Here is a 24,621-nt window from a genome sequence, read left to right as displayed (position 1 = left end):
AACCACATATTCAAGGGTATGAATTGTCCAATAATTGTTTAGATGTACAAACACTACAATTTAGAAGTATAACTGCCACAATAAATACAACTCCAGTTTCAAATTGACAAATTTATTTCAAATATGAAGATTGTGTAGACACCATAGTTTTCATTGATCTTCAGCCAAGTGTCATTTTATTAAACAAGCAGAAATGGAGTTAGACAATCTGTAACAAAATGCAGGCTCATTTAATAGTGAGTAAGTGATGAATTAAACGCCGGCTGTGCTTCAAGCTGCAAACAAATGAAATGGCAAATCAGATTATCACCATTTTGACCATCTACTGGTATAATGAATTGATTTTGGATTCCTTTGACACATTTAAGAAAATTATCTGCGAGACATTCATAAACAACTTGAACTAAGTTAATTGTAAGAACTGTTCCGTTACCTGTCTTACAAACGAAGTTGTAATTTGTCTCAGCCTGGTCACCTAAGGATAAAGGAGGTGGGGAAAAAGTGTTAGAAAAAGAGCATCAATTTAAATCACGGAGAACATGTTTAACAGTCCAGCTATAAGTGCACAATAAAGATGAGGGTCAAGCGGTTGGGGCACACGTTCAAATGTTTGACAGAACGAGTCGTGAATATGCGATTTACTTGGCTGGTAATAGTCGTAGATCTTGACCGTGGCTGGTTTCAGGTCATGCACTGGGATTTCCTGGACCAGCTCCAAGTTGTGGTATATCGCCATATCATTTGGCAGCTGTTCGAAGAGAGAATGACAACATGAAATCTCAAAATTGTTTTGAAAACATTGATGCTCGGCGCTCATTACTCACAGACTCCAAATACACAAGCACACGATCTTCCTTCTGTTCAACACGATTAACCAGCAGAGCGCCTTTGAGCTGTGAGGTGGGGAGATGGCCATGTCATTAACATGCAAGGACAACTTCATTGCTATACCCTATTGTGCTGCTCATTAATAACTTACACTCTGGAAAGACATTGGGTCTATTTGAAACCCAGACAGCAAATTGATTTCCAGGATCACCATGTTTGTACTGCTTTCCTTCCCACTGTATCTGTGGTTAAAAAAAAAAAAAAGACGCTTTCTTTTCAAAATGACAGTGTTGCCCAGGGTGAGTTGGAGTCGAGTCTAGTTTATTTATAGAGCCCTTCAACACAATCGTCATATCTCAGGTCTCTACAGTTCAGATTGATGATATCCACTGGTACTCATCTCCATCAGGTCATGGCCATCAGGATGGGGAACAAACACTTAATTTAAAACAAAAAAACTCAGGCATGTTTAAAAGGTCTTGAAATTTTTGATCGTTTAAAAATGAGAATTCTACTTTTGGATTCATAATTTAGATGTTTGTATGATTTTTGTTTTCTCAGTTCATCTTGGTTTTTCTCCAATATGCCATTTTATTCGTGTATCGTGATTTTTACGGCAAATTCTGCTGGCAATGCCACCACTATACAGTCCTGTGATTGTAAAAAGGAATTAAATTCCTTACAGAGATTTCAGCCTCAGGTTGAGTTTAGATCTGCCAGATGGGCTGGTGCAGTTCGCATCAGTCTGCACGGTGACACTCAGGGTCGTGGCCTCAGTGGGTGTAGGAATGTTGTAGAGAAGAGTCATCTGAGAGACAAGCACACAAAAAGGTCACCGATATACTCAAACATTCAACTTTGCTTTTAGCCACCCCGAAGCAGCAGCACATCAGGGTAAACTACATTTTTATTAATCCAGTAAAATTAAGTCAAGATTATTTTGTTTTCGGCATGCTGAACATAGCCAGGCTAACCACACCAAAACGCGGATTTTCTCTCCGATCTCCTTTTACCTTATGAACACGCTCAAGCTCTGAGGTTCTCCAGCTTTTGAGTCATTCCAAAAGGGTAGAACCCACACATCTGGTGAGGGATCTTTTCAGTTTCATCCCCACCGTCCTGCCAGTGAACCTCAGGGAATGCTCTTGTTTTCAAAAGAAGACTCAAGACCCACCTCTCTAATCTAGCTTTTAACATCTACTTTAAACTTTCATGCTGTTACTAATCACTTTTACCCATTACCCATTTTTATTACTTTGTCTTTGACATGCTGTTGTATTTTAATATATTTTAGTCGATTGGGTGATAGGTCATTGAAGTTCCTAAATTTTTGTTTATGTTTCTGCAATAGTCATTTCTTTTCCTGCGTGTCCTCAGAGGGATTCCTCCGCTGAGTTGTGGTGGGCCATGCCCCCCTTGGGTCCCCCAATTGCTGTACATCTTGGAAACCTACAGCACCACTGTACTGGGGGTGCTCACGCTGGCAGACTGTGGCCTGCAATTAAGTCCTGGTGCAGAAGGCTCCACGAGGGGTGTTCTCCCCACAAGATACTCTGTACCCACTCTTTGTTCTTTTAGTCAAACTCCTCTTTCACCTTTGTGTTTTCGATGTGCATATTTATGTTTGGGTCGTTGTGAGTGAGGTGGGTTAATTTTTTAACCATGTGAAGCACGACTTACATGGTCGTGTATGAAAAGCACTCCACAAATAAAATGATTATACTGCAAAGATACACACTGGGACTTTGTAATTTATTTAAAGTAAGAATCATGTCTGCAGACAGACAATTTAATTGACTTTTAGCAGATTTAACGTCCTTATTTAGGTTAATGCCAATCAATGCCATTGATCTGTCCAAACTTTGCCTGTTATTCTTATGCTATAGCAATCAATTGAAAGTAGTGAAAATGGCTTGAGAACAAATCTATAAACTGCAATTATCTATCAAATACTACCACTTTATGAAGTCATGATGCTGTATGCGTTTTAAATACAATAAAAATGTTTGTTATTCAAGTACAGTAAATGTCAGTGATTGTAACTACAGTTTATTTAAATTATAATTGGGTTAAAAAAAAGTACAGGATTGAAGTTTGCCATGTATACATATACACGTTGCTCAGCTGTGATAGTAAAACCAGTTACCAAGAGTACCATACCTCAAGTGGTGACTGACCTGCAATGAAGCGCATGCAGTGCCCTTCACTTCCACACTGTACTTTCCTGTGAAATCCTTTAGCACCTCTTCCTGGTAGAGCAGTTTGTTATTCTGGTTGACTTCAAATGTCATCTGGCCACTTGGAGATGATACGACCACTGAGCTGGAACCCGCTGGACTGAATACCATAGTGGCGTAAAGAGACAGAGCTTGAAGGGCCACCACTGTGTCCTGTAACAAATTTATCAAGCAGATACATGTCTCCATAGATTACAAATCCTCCCAAAAACAGATTGACATGTAAAGATGTGCAATAGCATAATTTAAAATAGTAATTGTGATTTGTTACGGCATTCAGGTGACAAAAAACAAAATCTGTTGATTAGAAAATATTTGATTTCTTTTCACCCATGCTAAAAAAAAATTCTGGGTTGCCATTTGCATCTCAGTCATGCAACATAACGTGTATCGAAATCCCATCATCTGCAGAATATTCCAGGAACTCAGAGACAACAGTATGTGTACTGCAACGATTCACACATTCCTTCTAGGTTAGAGGTCCCCAACCTATTTCGCCTCACAGACCGGTTATTCATTTATTTTTTTTACAAACAATATTTTCAGTGACTGGCCTTTAAAGGCCGGATAAATACAACAAAATAATATGATATGACCAGCATGAAAACTGTGGTATTTTCGAAACATAATAAACACGAATCACGACATGAGGAACGTCCTATCTGGCAACTACGATCTCTGGCCGCTATGGTAATGTTTACACAGGCCTTCTAAAATAAGATACACCGCAAATAAAAAGTGCATGAAAAATACGACTCATCACCGCCGCATATTATGCAGACCATATTGGTGCGTGGGAATCGCCCGTTGATCAATTCGTATTTTAAGTAAGACTCCTGACACTGCCTATTAAATGTAGCCTTTTTTTTCTTGAAAGTCGTAGGCTCCTACTCTGTCTCATGGCTGGGCGTTTCCCCCTTCCCAAAGACCTTTGTTTTATACTCATTTTGCTAGCTCCTGGGTTTCATTTTAGCGGTAACCTATCACGTGACTGAGAAGCGCGCCTTCACCTGCGTCAAGAGTGACATATTGTCGATGGATGTAACAGAGGATCCGGTAATTTTTCAAAATAAAACATCTTTCAAATTCCTAAATGAATACAACTGAATGCAAGTTATCCATTCTTTCTGTGCGGCCTGGTACCAAATGACCCACAGAATGGTACCGGTCCGCGGCGCAGGGGTTGGGGACCTCTTCTCTAGGCAACCAAATTTCCTCGAGGATGTTTGCGTGTACCTGAGTAGAAGCATAGCCTCCATATGAGTTCTGCTGGCTCGTCAGCCATCTGACAATGCTGGAGGCGTAACCCAGGTCTTCAACCGTGGGAGAGCTCCCAAGTTTGGCTAGGAGCACATAAGAGGAGATCTCCACGGACAGAGATTGTGACGACTCAGTTGACTTCTGGTTCCAGTAAATTAAACCATCTGGAAGGAAGAAGGGGGAAAAAAACTACATTGAGAAATTCTGTTTTTTTGCAGAAAAATTGTGTCCTCATTGACAATCTTAAATTTCCCTTTTTTATGATGGCAATAGTTTCCCACAGGAACATTTTAAAAGCATGCATTATACAGTCATGTCCCATGTGGAAAAACCACATAGGACAATAAAGTCCTGCCAAACATGATCCTCGAAAGGATGGTGGTATCAAATCCATTGTGCAAGTTGCCATAGAACTCACACCTTACTGAAAAAAATATGCATTTGTAACTTTGTTCACAGAGTAAGAGTTCAGCAGTGTGTTTAAAGTTAAAAACACCTTTTTGTATTTTTATGATGTCCAAGTGCTGCAGAAGGAGGGAGCGGTTCTCCTCATCGCCAGCTAAGGTGAAGACATAAGCAAGCAGCGCTGTTGTGTACGTGTTGCTGTGGTCATTGACAAACCCCTTCAAGCAAGACAGGCTCTGGGTCACTGTGGTGTCCTGAAAGAGATTTTTTGGAGGGTGGGGGTTAATGATAAGCCTGTGCTACCAATGGTCTTTAATGGTCAAATTTGATCCTGAAAGAAAATGAAGCTTTTTTTGCACAATTGATTTCTCCTTTTGTGACAGATCATGCATGACCCAAAATTAAAAACTAAACCCCCTCTTCTTATTAGCATTCCAAGTCCATAGACTGTCAAAGTAGTTACTTCATGACATTTGGCAAGGCTTGAAATACAATACTGCGACATACAGGATTTAGGTGGAATTGCAAGTGGTATACAGGTTTTGCCCAAATATCCAGAGCCTTTTCCTACTACTAAAAATTGAGTTGGGTGCTAGTTGTACGCTTGTGTGACAATTCTCTGGTTTCAAATTTCTTGCATGGAGTTTTTGCCTAAAATGTAAAGGAATGTACAAAGTAACTGGTGAGAGCTTGACATCGACTCACATTAACGGATTTCCCCATCTCCAAGAAGGCAGCAGTGATGTAAGCACTGAGAGTCACTCCATCAGAAACACCACCCTGCAGAGAAGGAACATCATTTTCAGATACAAAATTCAGAGATCAAATACTAAAGGGAGGAAGAAAAAAAAACCCAAATACCTTCATTCTGTTATTGAAAAGTTTTCCTGAAATTTGGAAACAACCATTTTCTGCTTGGTTGCTTTGCAGCCAAGTCTCAGACTCCTGAATATTGTCAGGGTCAATATAAATAAAAGACTTTGCTTTGGCGAAAGATCTCATCACAAAAGCAGTCAACCTGAGAGGGATGAGAAGACAAAAGGGGAAAAAAGTGGATATGTTGGACTTAAATTTCCTTAAAATGCATTATAGTGTAACATTTTAGGGGGGGAAAAAATAAATGTTCATGTATGCATTTTTATCATGCAACTATAATTATCAATATACAATAGAGCATCGTTTATGTTCTTACCAAGTATTCTCAACGCCGGTCCCAAAAGTGCTGTACCCACCACTGGAATGCTTATAGTTAAGTTGTCTCTGGTAGCCTGGGAAAGAAATACATGCTTAATTGCCCTTAGGACACTGTACCCACTTCACCCATCCAGTGAGGGAGCTTTCGTACGTTAAAGGTTTAACGGCACAAAAAGCTATACTAAAACTGCAGCATGCAATTCTTATTTTCATGTCATGTCTTGAGTTGCCATAGTGAAGTTTGTCGAAACATTGCATGTAACCAACAAGCAATGGAGCAGCTTCACGTTTCCCCTTGAGGCACAAAAGTGCACTTTCATCATTTTGTGTGTAAACGCACATTAGAGGTCTGTGGCCTTTCATCATTTTAAAAACTGTCCGTGAGAAGGCCACTACCGTTTGTTGCATGACCCACCGTAAATGTGCCCTTGTGTTCTGTAACTCGTGAGTTGGTGCAGTGTGTCAAGACATAAGACATATTTGTGCCACATCAGCGAGTGGATTTTCATTACGGTACTTACTTTTACAACTTTAACCTCGACGACTGCACCCTGTTCCCCTCCTGTCACAACCTCTGTGTCCTTTTTGATAATAACCTCTCTTTCGACAAACATCACCCAAATCACCAAAACTGCTCTCTTCCACCTCAAAAACATTTCTCGTCTCCGCCCTTCACTTTCAATGCTGCTCAAACCCTCATCCACGCCTTCATCACCTCGCGCCTTGACTACTGCAATAGCATCCTCTATGGTACAACCTCCAAACTCCTCAATCAACTACAGAACATCCAGAATGCCGCCACCCGCCTACTCACCCACACCCGCGATCACATCACCCCCGTCCTTAAAAACCTCCACTGGCTCCCCCCGTTCCCCAGCGTATTCAATTCAAACTCCTCCGACTCACCTATAAAGCCCTTCACAATCAGGCCCCCTCCTACCTTCTTCGCCAATACACTCCTTCCCGCAACCTGCGCTCCTCAAACACAAACCTCCTCGCCATCCCCGTGACCAAGCTCAAAACCTGGGGGGACCGAGCCTTCTCTGTCGCCGCACCAACCCTCCGGAAGGCTCTACCACAACACATCCGCAACTGTACTGACCTCCAATCCTTCAAATCATCTCTTAAAACTCATCTGGTCCGCAATGCTTTTAATACCTTTTAATCTCTTTTACCCATTTTTGCTTTTTTGTTCATCTAAATGCGTTTTTGTAAATTATGTATGCTTGTTTTTAAGTGCACATTTACATCCCGTGTTTTAAGCTCTTGTATAGTGTCCGAGTATGATGAAAAGCGCTTTCAAATAAAATGTATTATTATTACTGCAATGAACAGGTGTGGTCAGGTTATGGTGGAAAAGCAATGTTTTGCCTTGGGTGAGTTTGTCCAAAACTCCGTTTTAAGGTAATTTTATTTGTGTCACAGTGCACAAGCCATGCAGTATTTATGGCCAAAAACCTTGTAAATTTGATCACTCTTTTATGTTTAATCCAAGTGTGAGCCAATTTAAAATGAAACTGGGTGGGACAAGTTGCAATTGGAGCAGAGTGGCAATTACTAAATTTGAAGGAGTCGAAGCCGACCAGCTTTATTCAAGATTTTGATTGCTCGTCTCATTGTACACCATTTTCTGCAAGATGTATTAAATGCAATTATTTTCAAAATTATGGTTGTAGTCCGGGTTCAAATTTTCAATATTTAGAGTAGAATGTTTATAATTTCTGAATGTTTTTGAAAAGGTAGTTGTGCGCTTGCCATGAATTCATTTTTACCTTCATGACAATGTCATGTTTAACTATTGTGTTTCAGAGAGAATAAAAAGCAGGGCACCAGACATCGCAATTTTTAAAATGTCGAAAAGGAAGTTGAGTGTGTGGGCTGGACCAAAAAAAAAAATAAAAAATCAGATTCTACCTCCCCCTCCCCAATTTTGGGGGAATATTGTCACATCTCCATTACTACTCTTGGCGCCTCTACCATTGTCTTCCAGTTTTTCGGTGAGCAGTTTGCTTACTCAACTATTTTTGACGGAACCATAGCAACTTAGTGGGCACAAATGAACATTTTGTGGCCTATTATTTTTATCCATGGATCCATAAATATCTCTTGTGCTGTTTTAGAGGCCAGCAGCAGTCAGAGCATGTAAGCAGGTAAACAGCCTAACCATTTTCTCAGATTTCCTTTGAGGCAATTAATAAAAATCTACACAGTGAACTAAATTTGATTATTATTTCATGCGCAACTCCAATTGCCAGTGGGCAATATGAACAACAAAAGGTGCATTATTAGGCCAGTGCAAAGAGAATCACACGTGACTCACCATTAGTCAGGAAATTGACGATCTTTTGTTCGATGGCTGGAGTCAGCTGCTGTGTGACTTTAAGGTACTGCGCTATATAAATGTTTGGGGCTAACAGTGCCATGTTCTGCTCTCCACAGCCATGTGGCATCCTCAACAAGCCATCAAGGTTCTTCAAAGCCCGGCCCAAAACATCACCTGCATTCATTATTATTAAAAAAAAAGGCACTTACTCAGCACACTGGAATATGTTAATGTTAAGGAATCTAAATGGCAATTCACCAATACTCCAATTGGTTAGTTAAAAACAAAGTTTACCCAGGACAGATATCAGACCATGTGCTGATCCATCAATTGCATTCTCGGGGAGTTTCAATTCGATTTCCTCCTTCAGACTGTTTCCTGTTGTGCAGAGGGAGGGATAATTCAGCTCAGAAAGATATGCCACAAGAAGTAAAATGTTAACTTGATCAAGATCATATCAGCAATCAAAATACAAAAATTCTCCAATATAGACCCCCCCCCAGTGTAGCCCGCTGGGACTGCTCAAAATGTAAATAGTATTTTTTTTTAAGTATAGTGCTAATTCAGTTCCCCAAATGTTGTAATATGAAGCGTGCGGCCTGCTAGCTCGACTGCAGCGTCGGGGATCAGCGGGTGAAGCCACGTCTCAATGATGTAATATCATGTTATCCTCGGGCCGCCGTTCCAGATCACACAAAACGCGAACAAGCAGATTCAGGGACAGTTTTTTCCCATAGAGCCATTACTGCAATAAATAATCAAACCTAAACTCACTTACCTCACTATGTGCAATAATGAGCAAAATCTGAGCCATTTCATGTACAATATGTGTCCTGTGTGCAAAATAAGCCTCAGTTCCATACTGGCACTACTGCTGCTGTTGTTGTTTGTATTTTTTAAACCGTTATTTTATTTTTTTCATGATATGCACTAAGGAGTGGCAACCGAATTTCGTTGTATGGAATAGAATGACAATAAAGGTGATTCTGATTGGTCTCTTCAAACTAATTCATTGTTCATCAGAACACAATGCAAACATTCAGGGTAATTTGAGCAAATGTTCTTTTCAGATGTGTGCATCAAGCTGGTAGCGTCTCAAATGAATCTGTATCCATGGAGCTCAGTTTCTGAAGGGTTGGTGACCTCCGGCATGCATGAATCAAAAACCCTAGCCAAGAAAATGTTTGCCTGATCGCTTCCACTGAAACTCAACCAACCTTTAGGGCAGAGCAGAAAGTTGTGGGTTTTTGTCACCTCTGTTCCCTCAGCCTAAAAGGAAAACCAAGTGGCCCATTTTATACAATCTGAGGCTTGGAAAAAAGTTGCAAATATTGAATATGAAAAGATCAATAAAACAAAAGGTACCAACCTTAACAATGAGAGGTTGTGTGACGGTGTCTATACGACCTCTTTCTGGCACGCTCACAATCTCATTGTCACAAGAAGCATGAGATGGCATGGCTTCAGCAGTCACAGTCACATTGACAACCCCTAAAGAGAAAAAAAAAAAAAACATGAAAAACTTGCACGCTCAAATTCGGATGTCACCCCAAATCTTGTGTATCAGACTCGCACCCAATGTTGAGGGGGCCAAAGTCCATTTGACGGTCTTGCGCTCATTGCCACACAGGCAGGTGTTATACTCATCACCAGAAAGCGGGGTGAGGACATAATCTTTAGAGGGGGTTGGCGTCACACTGACCTATTATCAGAAACACAGAAAAGAGCACAGTTATGGGTCGGATTAAGTCACCTCACCGAGTATGAAGCTGTTGGCCCGGGAACACTTTCTGCCTACATCTCTGGTAGAGGAAGATTGGGCCTCTACTCGTGCTGCTACCCATCAAGCAAAAGAATCGGGACACATGTGAAAACGGATGGCTAAAATAAGAGCCGATTGTTCAAGTATTAAACAAAATTTAATACCATCGCCAGTTCCTATGACAACAAGTAGCTCTTGGGTAAGGTGAAGTTTGTCATTACCATGATGCACTTTGAGAGGAAGTTGAAGACGGTAGCTTTCAGCTCAAAGTGTTCCCCACGTTTGATGGAGTATGGCAAAGTGAGCTCAAGGAAGAAAGGCTGAAAGACTGTTAACTTTTGACGAGGAGCCAAGCCAAAACCCTGAGGGGAGAGGCAGAAAGTCTCCGTCTCCCAAGTGGTGATGGTGTCTGGGGCAGTCAGGGGCACATCCTTCATGCCGGAATTTCTGAGAGGAGGAGAAGAAAAAAAAAATGTTCAACCTTATTGTGAGAAGTACCAATAAATGGATCTCAACACAGGTGGACAAGTCCGCACAATGTATAAACAATTACAATATTAAACCAAATCTGAAGTGTAATGGGTAAACAAAATAAACTGAATTCACTATGCCAAATGTTTGATTTTTTTTCCCCAGTCCGCACATCTGAAACAGTGTCACATTTGTCTTCTCTCCAATTGTTCGTGCTGTACCTGTATGCAGATTGTTTAATGACCCAAAATATGACTTCATGAAGGACAACATCTGCAAAATTACCATGCACATAGGAGTCCTAAATCTAAGGGTGTGTGTGAGAGAGAATGGATTTACTTAGCAGTAATTTGAGCATGTACATTGCTTGCACATGATTCGAAAAAGTACTTCTCCAGTGAATTCTATGACCCTGAATTTGCAGATGCCAGCTCAATTCATAAATTAAGCATCCCATCATCAGTATACAGTCCATAAAATGCATATAGGATCATCAACATGATAAAGATCAAACATGTCACCAGTTAACATGCCATTAGTGACACAGGCTTACCCGACTTCCACCAGGTCCCACAACCAAGTCTCTGGAAAGTAATTACGGATTGTCTGAATTGGGGCGATACCACCAAAACCACCTCCCAAACCACCAACAGGAGAAGGAGCCGCCAACGAATCTACGGTTTCATATCTTAGAGCAATACCTAGAAATGTAAAATAATTCCAAATTAAGATAGACTTCTTGTTGGAAAAAATATTCAGTGCATCACTCTCACCATAGGGACTATTATGGTATTCTTTTCCCATATATTTGAGGCAAGTGGGCACTCTGACATTCAAATTTGTTGCCATCTTCAGCCCGTTATTCTAGGCAGGGAGAAGAAAAACAAAATTTTCAAAAGAAAAAATGTTTTTTTGTATGTACAGAATTGTGATTAAATTACCTGGAAAACTGTGAAAGGATCATCAATATCACGCCCAGGGTATGGCATAATAGACCTTTTGGGTCGGACTTGTAAACATTCCACTTGATCCTCAACTTTGTATGGAATGTATGTTGATTTTATGACAGGCAACATTCCAAATATCTGGCGGGGGAGGAAAAAAAATTAAAATGCGTCAACACCTATTTTTGAGCTTCACAAATGCTGAAAAAGTGCTTTTTAAGTCAACAGCAAGGGAAAACAGAAATAAGGACATAGCCAGTAATACTAGCAGCAAAATGGTAAGTGATGACAAATGCATGTGTGAGGTTCATCCAATTTCATACAGCCAGAGATTGTTCAAGTAATTTATGGCTATTTTGAGTGTTTTTTGCCAGCTTGTGAATTCAATTACCCTACAAAAGCATCTTTCATTTTTTTTTTCAAACCAATGAAAATTTTGAGGAATCAGGAAAATGAGCCATAGGATGCAAGATTGACTTTTTAAACACTGACAACATTGCCAGTCACATCCTTGTTAGGCTAGTCAAATAAAAAAGGTAGATTCAGGACAAGTTGATCAGAAAATTAGAAGTTTATGAACAAAGTAAAAGCTGCATATTTGTCTTTGCACCATTTTTTTAACTCACCAACAGGGCACACAGGATTCATTAAGACTATTGTAATGAGTCATGTCTGTTTCAGCATCACTAAATACTCATTGAAAGCAGCATTGCTGCAACAAAACGGCATCAAGTGTGTAACTGAAATGGCGCACCGCTCTCATTCCGGCGTGAATAACTCCTCGGAAGGTAGAATGACATGCAAAGGACAGATGCGCAATGGCGGGCCACTCATTTACATAAAACGGGGAAAAAAAAGGCTATTTTTTTATTTTTTAACATAAGCAAAGGAAGTTCTCCACCCCCATATAAGACAAATGAAGTTACCTTATCGACATTCAAGGTCTTTCCAGGTTCTTTGAGGAGGACACTCTGGTCAACAATGCTCATGCCACAGAGAGAGTTTGGCTGGGTTGTCAATTGCAAGGTGTTTTTTTCACCTGGTACAGCTGAATCTGGACAAAACTCCAGAGAGATCTGATGCACAGCAAAATACACCCTTTTTACCATCTGGCCATCCTCCAGCCAACCGAGGTAAATTGACACCACTTACTTTGTTGCCAAAGCATTTTTCAGTGGTGTAGTGTGCACTGTGGGCAATGACTGCGGCACTGGGAAGCACAGCATATGCAACTATCTGGACCTCTGGTGCCATCTCTGCAGAAACTTTCAACTGGAAAGTCACCTCGCCCTCATTCACTAAAAAGCAAATGGGATAGGAACATCTAGCTATGTTCACAATTTAGCATTTTTAGAAAATAAAAAAAGGGCAAAGAAATACAGTTTCTCTCAACACAATGCAATGACGTAGCACACCTGATTTATCCGCAACGGCAATCTGTTTCACTCCTTGCAAAACAATGGCTCCTCTGGCAAGGACCTGGATTATGTAAGAGGATGAGGACAAAAATGACTCATGTGCCATAACTTGCATGTTCATTGATATTATCAAGTCCAATATATATATATATTTTGTATAGTTCGTATATTATGTATGTATATGTATACTATATATATTATAGTATGTATATGTATATAAGTTTGTATATCCATCGCTAGCGTCTTGTGATTGGGCAGGACAGGCACAGTGACAAATTTATAATACATGTAGATTTTAGCATCATTGTGGCAACCGACGTGACAGGTAGGAACACCATTTTAAATGCCAATTCATGTACCTGAAAGAAAAGCATGTTAACCAAAGCAAATTAACTCCCCATGTGTGTCACCCACGCTTCGGAACAGCTACAACTCATCTGACACTAAAAACTACATCACTGAAAATGTGGTTGTATTTTCCTACAAAGGGTATACAGTAGTGGTTCTCATACTTTAAACCAAGTACCAGTTTTAAAGGGGGAGGCGCATAGAAAAAAAAATCCAAGTTCCATCATGCCCAGAGACAACGGTATGATACTTTAAAAAAGTGATTGGAAGAAAAAGCGCAGCAAGACCATCACTGCATGCCTGCTCAAAACTGGCACTATGGAACACTGCAAGATGACCCACACTGACTTTCTTGCCACAGAAACATTGACACTGGTAATTTCATGCCTTTAACGATAACTCCACTCACCAGATATATAAGATCGGCAGACCCCTGAGACTCTCCGACTACGGTGTATTGAATGGTGACGTCTTCATCTTTGTCGCATGGAATCGGTTTGTCCTTATTCTTGACCAACAGGTAACTGACCGTCTTTGTCTCAAGAGAAGGTTTTCGGACTGGAGAAACGGTGTGCTCCCCATTCTCATAGTATGGGGCACTATAAGCATATTCCAGGCGTGGGGTGGCGCTAACCTAATTGAGATAAAACAGAACATATCGGTTAAAACATAATAGTGCCAGAATGGCATTGTGTGTGTGGGGCATTAGTGTTCAGACGAAAGTAGCATTTATGCAAGAGTGTGGTCTAACTTACGAAAGTGCTCCCAAGGAATTAAAGCCCCAACTCATTTGGGTTCAGATTCTAAACATTTAAAAAAAAAAAAAAAAAAAAACCCTCCAATTGTGGCCATTACTTTTCATGAAGGATGCAAATTCTACAGTATTCAAACTGCATTCCTCTCAGTCTGGTTTCTCTGAGGCAGTGCACAATTTGTATCATGCTTCAAGGTGAACAAACTGAGCAAATTAAGTGTATGCGGTGTACGCGAGGGAGACAAGAATCAATGAGATGTGTCAAATTTAGCTTGGCCTGGGACATGACCTTCCCCAAATGAAAAGTTCTGACTATTAGCGACACGTCACCATGAATGATTGGCATGCACAACTCATGTTGAGCATTGGTAAGGGATGTCATGATTGAATATTGAGTCGATTAATTGAATATAAATTTTGAATCAAATGCATTGTAACTTTTTTTTCTTGAGTTGTAAATACATTTATGATAGACTGAATCATAATCAATGTATGGAAATTATAGTTTACAGTAATCCCTTGTAGCAGCGTACAGTAATCCGCAAAGTAGCGACCCCCGCCCCCCACATGTACTGTATATGTTGCTCTATGTGACTCACTGTTATATGCTATGCGACTTTCACTGCTTCTTGCGGACCGTTTGCGGACTTAACAAAAAACTTTTTTTTTTTAAATGAATATGTTTGAAAAAATCCACGATGCACCGAAGCCGCGATAAACGAACCGCGAAATAGCGAGGGATCACTGTAGTTTCTTCCGTGACATTGTTTGAGAATTGGCAAAAATATTGATCAACATTTTCCAAAGTAAAAGCACATATTTGCAAATGTCTTATTTCGATGAAACAAAAGACTGATTTCGTTAAGAACTGCAGGAATCAGGGTAAGACGATTTTCAACATTACAAGTTAAACATCGTCACAAGAGCTACTGTGTTTGGTGGAAAAACATGCTGGCTAAATTTTCAAATACAGCACAGACAAATAGAATTGAACTTTTCAAGTGGTCGAAAAACTGCAATGAACTAAATTTGTAGATAGATTTATGGATGACCTTATTCCCCCTTACTGGCAATTCCACTGCTTCTTGTTACTTACGTAGAGGTGAATGTCCTCTTGATGGCCAACGGTGCTTATTGAGAAGGTCGCAAAGCCATTAAGGTCAGTAGTGAGGTTCTGTCGGAGCTGTGCTGACCACCGGTCACCCTCCAGCACATACAGGTCCATGCCACCAATGACAGTATTGTTGTAGTGAACTGCTTTAACCTGCGGGTAGCACAAAGCAGTCTCTGATGATTGTCATTAGCACAGGATTCAATTTCCCGTTGTGTTTTGCACTTACTTTGCCCTCCACTAGTGATGCACCCTCATAGATTTTAGGAGTGTCTTCAAATGACAGCTTTCCAATGACATTTGAAATTTCTATTCTTTTGTAGTTCAGCTGTGTAATACCTGCCCAATGTTACATCATATTATATTTCAGCTTTTTGTAGAAATGGCCAATCCAAATGTTTAAAAGGGAAACACTTGCCTGTCCCCTCTTCTTTCATTTCAGCATGGACTTCCAGTACATATTTTGCTGCCTTCTGGTCAATTTTTGTGAATGTTGACATCTTAGGAATAAAGGTGGCACAGCCCATCTTATTTGTCTGGTAAATGGAATAAAAATTGTTACCATTCAGGGTTATTCCTCAATTTAGTAATTGTCAGCCACATTTAAAAGTGTAAATGTGTTTTAAAAAAGTGAACTGAAATAATTTAATGATCCAAATTCTCCCAGATCCTCGTCACTTTGTGAAACACTCAGCCAAGTCGAGCTTTGTACAGTCTGAAAAAACACATTTTTGGCCCCGCCACACCCAAAGTGACAATTTTTTTGTTGCGAAGTTTACCTGTTTTGTATCCTCATAGCAAGGGGGAATCAAAAGAGGGTCCTCTTCTGTGTTGTAAAGATACGAGTAGAATGGGCGACACACCTTAAATTTGGCACTACCAGGCACAGGCTGTCCATATGTGTACCTATTAATTGAAATGTATCATCCCATTTAGCAAGCGGTTCAAAAGCAAGCAGGTCATTCAACAAATGTTTCAAATCTGATTTCATGCCATGAACAGTACTCACTTTGAACATACTTCAATGGTGATGTCATCTTCGACAATAACCACTTCATCTGGTCCATTAATTTTGACATCAAATTTGGGCAAAACTAGAGGCAAGTGTTAATTTAGTATTTGTTCAGTCCACTTCAAACCATAGACAAGGGGGAATTTGAGGGGAAAATGAGTGTTTTTCATACCATATTTCTCCACCTTGAAGTAGTGGTATATTTTGTCTCCGCCAACTGACGCATGGAGTTGGTATTCACCTTGCCGCGCCTCAGAGTTTAATGAGTAAGACAGCTGCAGTATTGCATTGCTCGAGGTTTTGTTCAGCCACTGCCCTATTCGGGTGTTGCTGGGATTCTATTTCATTAAAAAAAAAAAAAAAAAGCACAAATGCAACACAGTAACTCCAGATTCCATTCTTTGCCAGTGCTGACCCCTAACAACTTCCAGAGATGCAATTTACGCATCACCATCGGTTAAAAGTGACCAGTTTTTATTTATTTAAATACTTGATCGACTGGTTGGGCACCCCTGGCCTACAGCATATTGCTTGTCTTAATGGCAAATACATTAAGCTGCTTGGGAGTGAAGAAGCTGCCGGTCATTCTCATTCTCGATGGTCTAGCGCGAATGTCCAACACTCAGACTCAAGCGGTGACTGAGCTAAACCGCAATTGTGGTTCTGGAATGTCTCCGTACGCTTGACAACAACATGGAGAAGTTGTAATGTTCGCTTCAAAAAGGAATTGAGGATTTGGCTGATCGGCGCCAGTTAAGGGATACAGCCACGGACTCAAGGCCACCTGAAATTGTTGCCGTCCGTCCCTCCAAAATAAACAACGCTATTTGGACCCTTTCCCCTAGATGGATGGTATGAACGGAAGCTTGTGCCCCCCACCATCACTCCCTCCTTCTCCGCCATGGACTGATAAGCCAGGACTGTCTTCATGAGCAGACCTTGACGAAGCAGCTGCGGCCTGTTCACGCATACACAACCAGACAATCACACGCGCATCCACATCCTTATCATCACCGTCTTTATCGTTCCTATTCTTTTCCCCCGCGACGTGGAATGATCTGCAGAGCGCTCGGTGGACCGTGCAGCTGGTCGGACGGGCAGTATCGGCCACCCCCCTCCCACTTCCCATTCATCCGCCCCCTCATTACATGTTATGTCTTGTGACTTGTTGTAACTGTCATATGCTTATTTATGTGCTAGGGTCTTTTTTTTAATCCTGGACTTAAATTATCCTCAGAAGAGGATAGCTCGAGCGTGGTTTTTTCCCCTCTCCCTACCCAATGTTTTCCTTTCTGAACTCTGACTGTAAATTTCCCCATTGCGGGACAAATAAAGGATATCTTAATATGAACACCAAGTATAATACAATTTGTTTTAAAGGGGACATGGACACATCAAGGTTTGCATTCAAATACAGGTAGTTGGCTATCTGGCCTCCCATAAAGAAAATTAACCCACTGACGAAGTTTTATGCCTATCTGGGCAAGTCTTACAATATAGTTTGTGACATCAGGTAGGTTAGCCAAAGTTCAAGAACCACCACTAATGCAGTGTTCAAAGCACAGTCATGTCATCAACAACAACAAAAGTAACAGTGGCCAGCTAACACTGTAGCTCTGCTCTTTTTGTCGTTTTTTAAAGCACAGATTAGCAGTAGCTAACAGGAGCGCCAGCATTCACATCTGTTTGGCTAGCTTGACCTGGAGCAATTCCATTGAGCTCAATCAGTACCACACTGCCTTAGTTGAGAAGTGCATTGTGGCTTGCGGTTCAATGGTGCCTGCACCAGTTATAATGCTGTACACGTTCCATCTTACCTGAATTCCAATGATGTCGTACTGCAAAAAGAAACAAAAACATTGCATCACGTTAAATGTTTGAATCAAAGTACAGCTAAGACAAAAATCAATACGTATTGTCTCCAGTTTTCACATGAATACATGTGCAATGAAACAATGGATTTTAAAAAAGTGGATTTTCAGAGTGAGACACATTTAAATCTGCCATAAATTATTTTAGCCTTTCAGTTTTTACAGTGAATTCGTATGAAAGTCTGATTCTATTGCATGTCTTACAGTAGTTTCAAAATTACAACGAAGGCATATTCACACTTAGGGTTTACATAAACCACATTTTAAACTATTGTTATTGTCATGAGAAGCCCACCGATGCAAAGTACAGGCCAGTTAATACAATTTAACATATTTGTTATGAGACAAGTGTGATTTGTAAGTGAGGGGGTGGGGTGGGGTGGTTCAAACACTCACCATTTGAACAGCAGGTCTGAACTTTGTGTCCAACGAAACGACCCTGAAGTGCACTGAGAGGAGCATAGAGAGATATGAACTTCAACAACCTTTTTTTTTTTTAAATCATCATTGACATCACATTTTAAAAACCAACAGTCTGTGCCAAAATAACCTAGAGCACTTTTAGGAGGTTTATCCACTTTGACCAAACCCACTTCTACTTAAAAAAAAAAAGTAAAAATAAAATTGTTCTTTCCATGCCAAAACTCTATATTCATGTATAAATTGGCACAAAATGTAATTCCACACTTAAAAGGGACCCATTCTAAAGTGAATCTTCCCTATTCATGCTTCGTAGTTTATAACATTCTTCAAAGTGGTGGGAGAATTGCTCTTTCATGTAAACAGAATGCGTTCCAAGGAACAGACTCAAGCTTTATTAGCAAGGAGTGCTTCACTGGAAGCAATTAAAAATTCTTGCAAAATTCAATAAACTCATTTGTCAACAGTGAAGATTAATTTACATTTTGGTTGTTACAGTTCATCCATAGACCTAAAAAAGTATCCAATTGAACAGCAAAAAGAAAGGGAATGCATTACTTTAGGATTTCAAACTTAATGACCTCAGCAGAATTTTAATATAATTGGTACTATAGATATGCGATTACCTAACATTAGTTGGGGGATGTTCAGTGGGGCTCTTTGTAGTTGTTCGTGACCATGGATTTTACTTTATCTACTCAGGCAAGGTTATGCAATCACGCACCAATGAAGTTGTGACTTCTTTCAATGCATTTTCATTTCATCACATACGGAATAATTGTTGCTATAAATAGTCAAATGATGTTTGGGAGAGGATAATTCATTAATTTCCTCATGCATGGGGGAGGGGGGGAATACTTTAGTACAGAAATAACGATGTGCTTGGTTACCAGTTTGTCCTGGGAGGTAGATGGGTTTATCGGTCTGGATGAAAGTCATCGGTCTATATACTCTGATCATGACCTTCCTGACCTCTCTCGAGCTAAATGTTGCACCTTGTACCTCCACAACCATTTGCTGCACCTCATTGTCTTTCGAAAGAGGAACCTGGATTACGGGTAAGAGAAAAGACATTTTACAAATATATCATCCTGTAAAAACTAATGGACTCAGTCGGAATACTATATGGTCAATAGATAGACAAATAAATAGTAATGACAATCAATGACATGGCAAAGACCAATCTTCAGGTTGGAAACCGGTATATAAATCTGGTTCTATATTGTCACATACACCAGTATGTAGAATTTTCTCTCCATAAAGGCTGAACTTGTTTTCCACAAATTCAAAGTTACTCATTTTTAAAAAAAATTATACTGAATTTATCGACTGAATACATCTCGCACAACAGTTCAGTATGTGAAATATATTTTATAAAAAGTTTTATAAAACTTGTGGAGATGCCCTAGCTAACGATTGCTTTTTTGCCTTAAGATTACCTTAAACTTGTGGCACTTGTGAAAGTCTTTGTTGGATGTCTCTTGGAAGAGGGTAATGTTCTCCTCTTCAGAGTTCAAAAAGACTGTCATGGTCAGAGTCTCATTGGGGTGCAGCAGACTGGCACAGAAATTTGTTTCGGCTCCACTTTCCAGAACTGCAGGAATGCCAACCAGGTAACCTCTACAATAAGACAAGACAGAATCTCATTTTTTAATCAAATGAAAATTGGAAGAAAAAGAAAAAACAATTTCATCAGAATATAAACTTACGGTCCTGTCTCTGCCCAAGCCATTGCCATCCAGCTCAAGAAGAAACACCATGTCCAGCTCCATGATTGATTCTGAACACCGCCCATGATTGCCAAGGAAGATCCTCAACGTCTGCATCTGCTAAATAGCCACAGATGACAAACATCCACCCCCTCATTACACATAAGCATATTGTAACCACCCCCTCCACCCAGACAAGGGAGAGGAGAACCAAAAAAAGTTATCAATGACAGATTGTTTAGTTCATGCACTCCACCTAACATGTTTTTTTTAAAGCCAAGACTGATAAAAATAAAATGCATGCAATTTTGTGAGCTACAGCTTGGGTGGTGGTGGTGGTGGTGGTGTGGGGGTGGGGGTGGGGGGCAGCCTAAACCTTTAGTTTTACTCAACTTCGTGTTAATGTACTAAAGCTTGGCTGAGTGAAAATAGGAGGCATTGTTTGAAATAAACCAAAAATAACATGGTGCAATTATGCTGATGGGGCAACCTGTTTCGGCATTTAAAAACTGGTACACAGCTCAAAGGGTGTGTACAGAGACCTTTTGAGTGGCATGCAGGTCACTTCTGCCATGTACTTATGAATAGGACATCTCCTAACTTAACCCTTACACTTGAATTGCTGAGGTGTGTGTCATATTTGTTGCCTCCAGGTCAAAATATTGCAATCACACAACAATATACAGTTTACGCAAAGGGAGAGGAAGGGGGGGAGAACAGAAGGAATGCCTACAGTGGGTGCTTGAGACACTTGAGAGCCTAACTTGACCTCAAACTGAGATATCCCTGAACATGAAAACCTTAGTCATCAAGCAAGGATTTTGACATACCACTGCACACGACTGAACAAACATGACGCCTTGAGAAACCGATAATTAAGAACAATGACAAACTGTACAAGCATGATATCCGAGCATTACAATGACACAATCTGCCCGCAACCCATGACAAGCAGCCCGTTGAATTCATTATCCTCTGGAACTGTATCAATTGTTTTAAATTGGTGGGGTGTGTACTTGGATATCGCAGCATGATGATTAGTGGGCACCAACCTTCACACATTGTAACACACGATAATTATACGGGCGACAATGTCTCCTTCAGCATCATGCACACATCAAAACCTTTTGCTGAAATGATGGTGGTGCACAAACGTTACTTTTTTTTTTTTACACTGTTAAGCAAAGTGCAAGGGCTGCAATGCTGCCCTTTACTCAGAAAGGGGTGTTTGAGTTGGCTGTGCAAATAGCTCAACTGCAGACTTGCTGATGTAAAAAGAAAGCAAAAACAAAAACCCCAAAAAAGTTTTTAATAAAAACTTTGTATTTGATAGTTTTCAAACACTGGTGTTTCAGCTCACAGGGCTAGAGGTTTAAACCAAATTGAGGACCTTCGCACGATGCCTGAAACCATGAATATATCTGTTTGCATTTTTATTTTCAGTATTACATGGATGACCATATACGAGAGGGATTCTTCAAAGATTCCCGTTTTGTCCAAGAGTATTTATTATTAAAGGACTAGTAGTGGTGGTGGTATTCAGTAATTTGGCAAGCAAAGCTCACAGGTTAAAACAACAACAACAACAAAAAAACCTTACTTCGATCAGCTTGTAATTGCAACACTCTAGACAAACACTTCCTTATCAAAAGATTTCGACCATGTCAAAGTTTACAGTAAACGGCTCTGACATGAACAGTCATTTTGCTGAATGAGTTTTTACACTCTCAGTTGTGCCAAAGGGAAGAACTATCAAATGTTCCAGAAGTCATTGAATACCAGTTCATTACACTAGCAACATGCCGTGATTGTTTTAATGATTAGTGGGAACCGCAACTGTGCCAGGCTGTTAGCAAAAGTGTGGAGTCATTTACACATTAAACTGACTGAGAAGTAGCTTGACAGCCGATATGGGGCACTCGCTTATGGACAAGCTGCTAACGATGACAACAAGCACCGTATAGCAATACCCGCGTAATTAGGTTTTTTTTGTTGCCTCCTTTATTAGCGCCTGAACATGATTTAAGGATCGTGTGTTGATATAAGTGGCAACACAGTGATAGAACCTGGCCCCATTTGTCAAGAAAATCAGTCAACCACCATGGAACAACTTCAAAATAAAAGCATTTCAAGGCACTGATATCCATGTATTCTTTGGAAAGCTAAAGTTTATTTCTAAGTCGGCTAATTATGCAACTTCAGTTATCGAGTGAAAGATAATTTCATTGTTTGGCCTGTCATTATATGTGCTATACATACTGTAGATTAATTCTTTTAAAAAGTTATTACAAAATGCTACACATTTTGGTCGAAGTAACTGACGTTGGATAATTTCCAGCGGCACACCCGATTATCTCTCACGGTATACTAATGTGCCTCGGCACAAAATAAACAGGTAGACTATTTGAAGTTGAAGAGAAGAATGAGGGGCGGGATGTTAACAAAACATTTCAAAATTGAAGGTATTCGAGTAGCACCCACTTGCGTGTGAACCCATCTTTGCAATGGAAACAAGACCGGACTACCATTACTGTTAGAGCAATGTGTTAATGGTAGATCTTGTCTTGCAACTCACACAAGTTCTCAGACAACATGCTGCTTTCTCCTACTTGCTAGCTGCTTACCACTGTGGTTACATCACCTAGCTGGCAACGTCGTAGGCTCAGCCCACGCCGTAGTTAGTCATTTGGGGCCCAAAGACAAACAGCCACCCAACACAACCTCCCACTTTTGTACTTCAGTTCAACTTTGACAAAAAGGTTGACTTAAGCGAGGGCAGGCCACTTTTGAAATTAATTCTGACATGTTTTGTTATCCTACTAATATCCATCCATCCATTTTCCGAACTGCTTGATCCTCACTAGGGCCGCAGGGGGTGCTGGAGCCTATCCCAGCCGTCTTCGGGCAGTAGGCGGGGGACACCCTGAATCAGTTGCCAGCCAATCGCAGGGCACACAGAGACGAACAACCATCCACGCCCACACTCACACTCACACCGAGGGACAATTTAGAGGGCCCAGTCAGCCTGCCATGCACGTATTTGGAATGTGGGAGGAAACCGGAGCACCCGGAGAAAACCCACGTAGGCCCGGGGAGAACATGCAAACTCCACACAGGGAGGCCGGAGCTGGAATCGAACCCGGTACCTCTGCACTGTGAAGCCGACGTGCTAACCACTGGACTACCGGGCGCCCATCCTACCATATTTACTCATATTTAAACTATAAAGTAAACATTTTAGAAATTTCTGCCATTTCTTGAGGCATATTGTCATTAAAATCTGAGGATGATCTAACAATTTACTGTCATTCATGAGACCATGAATCAACACTTAAGAGTTTACCATTCCAATTCCTTTTATACACACGTTCTTGTGTCAGGCAGGTGACACATGTCCAGTGTGACACTGCAGGCAGCTGGATTTTGAGTCATATGCTCAGAAAAACACGGCAGAAAGGAGTAATCAATTAAATGGACCGCACCCACACCCCAAATAAATACATTTTCTCAGGGGAAAAATTAAACATGTTAAGTCCACTGTCGTGGATCCCCGCATGCCAACTTTTTGTGTGGGAGTGTAGAGGTCATTCTGGGCTCTGTAAACAAGACCGTAGACTTAACGGTACTTACGAAAGGTTTCTTACTAAATACCCAATTTACCATTTAGAGGTGAGTCACTTCACAGTAACATGCAGCTTGTCACATTATACAGCCAAGAGATGCTTTCACGAATGAATGTAAAAATAGTTCCAACCACAGGCAGCATTCATGCACGGGACAGAGATTAGAGCTTCATGCTTTATCTGATTCTTTGCATGTACGAAACCCAGGTCAAGGAAGATAAATTTGCGCAGAATGAAAGGAACAGATAAGTGGCAAAGATTACAATTAATTCATGATTGACTGAGGGGAAACATTTGATACCCTCACAAACAAAAGCAGCTCCCGAGACACAAAAGCATAGTCCTGTCACTTGAAGAAAGCACTTCTCATCTCAAATGGTTGTGTATACAAAGGAAATTTATCTTGATTAAAAACTGATGATATTGGTAATTAAATATATTTTAGTTCGCGTTCCACACGTGCTGGATTGCACTTTGTGCTGTGATATAACTGTTGGCCACAGGGCGGCGACACGGAGCTAAAATTGGCATGGATTTGAGTTCATACCGTTTGTTGTTTTTTTTGTTTGTTTTTAAACGAGATTACCTTTCGCACATCGAATTGACGATTCGTGACATTTACATTTTTATTACAACTCAAATGAATGGAGCGAATTTTCAAAAACGGACTAATATCGGATAGAATGAGCTCCAGAAAACTGCCTGACAAACTATTCTTAATTTACGAGCGACAATAACCGCCTTAAGAAACCTTCAATTCCCAATCCTTAAAGTTCATGATCGACGAAATTAAACTGATAATTTAATACAATAATTCCTATACTCTTTCCAAATCTACAGCTATGCAAATCAGCAGCCTGACAAGTAACAGCAAACTTCATCTTCGAGATTTGGGAGTATTTGTGTTTTTCTCACCAGTCAGCAGAACCTC

General features: G+C 40.4%; 1 protein-coding gene across 1 annotated transcript; it reads right to left on the bottom strand.

The window, feature by feature from the left end:
- Positions 1-96: 96 nt before the first annotated feature.
- Positions 97-24,621, bottom strand: LOC127609112 (alpha-2-macroglobulin-like). Its single transcript, XM_052078838.1, has 37 exons — positions 24,606-24,621; positions 20,068-20,187; positions 19,798-19,978; positions 19,249-19,405; positions 18,335-18,387; positions 17,885-17,905; positions 16,240-16,405; positions 16,065-16,149; positions 15,835-15,961; positions 15,474-15,591; positions 15,285-15,394; positions 15,041-15,208; positions 13,600-13,824; positions 12,840-12,903; positions 12,577-12,722; positions 12,351-12,500; positions 11,422-11,565; positions 11,254-11,344; positions 11,034-11,181; positions 10,231-10,456; positions 9,823-9,949; positions 9,617-9,738; positions 9,465-9,516; positions 8,542-8,625; positions 8,245-8,421; positions 5,923-5,998; positions 5,592-5,748; positions 5,436-5,510; positions 4,822-4,984; positions 4,302-4,489; positions 3,006-3,218; positions 1,512-1,636; positions 980-1,070; positions 825-893; positions 643-748; positions 434-475; positions 97-275 (listed from the first exon to the last, which is right to left on the bottom strand). The coding sequence occupies exons 2-37, from the start codon at positions 20,151-20,153 to the stop codon at positions 271-273; spliced, it is 4,338 nt and encodes a 1,445-aa protein (XP_051934798.1). The 5' UTR covers positions 20,154-20,187; positions 24,606-24,621; the 3' UTR covers positions 97-270.

This window comes from Hippocampus zosterae, chromosome 10 (genome assembly GCF_025434085.1).
Source record: "Hippocampus zosterae strain Florida chromosome 10, ASM2543408v3, whole genome shotgun sequence".
NCBI lineage: Eukaryota > Metazoa > Chordata > Actinopteri > Syngnathiformes > Syngnathidae > Hippocampus > Hippocampus zosterae.
Note: the sequence above shows the minus strand (reverse complement) of the source record. Positions and strands in the feature narration are given on the sequence as shown.

Excerpts from the sequence above, each read along its gene's own strand:
- LOC127609112 (XM_052078838.1), bottom strand. The coding sequence starts at position 20,153 with ATGGGCGGTGTTCAGAATCAATCATGGAGCTGGACATGGTGTTTCTTC. Across the intron at positions 18,388-19,248 it reads CTACCTCCCAGGACAAACTG|TGCACTTCAGGGTCGTTTCG; the intron begins GTAACCAAGCAC and ends TGCTCCTCTCAG. Across the intron at positions 9,517-9,616 it reads CACAACCTCTCATTGTTAAG|GCTGAGGGAACAGAGGTGAC; the intron begins GTTGGTACCTTT and ends TTTTCCTTTTAG.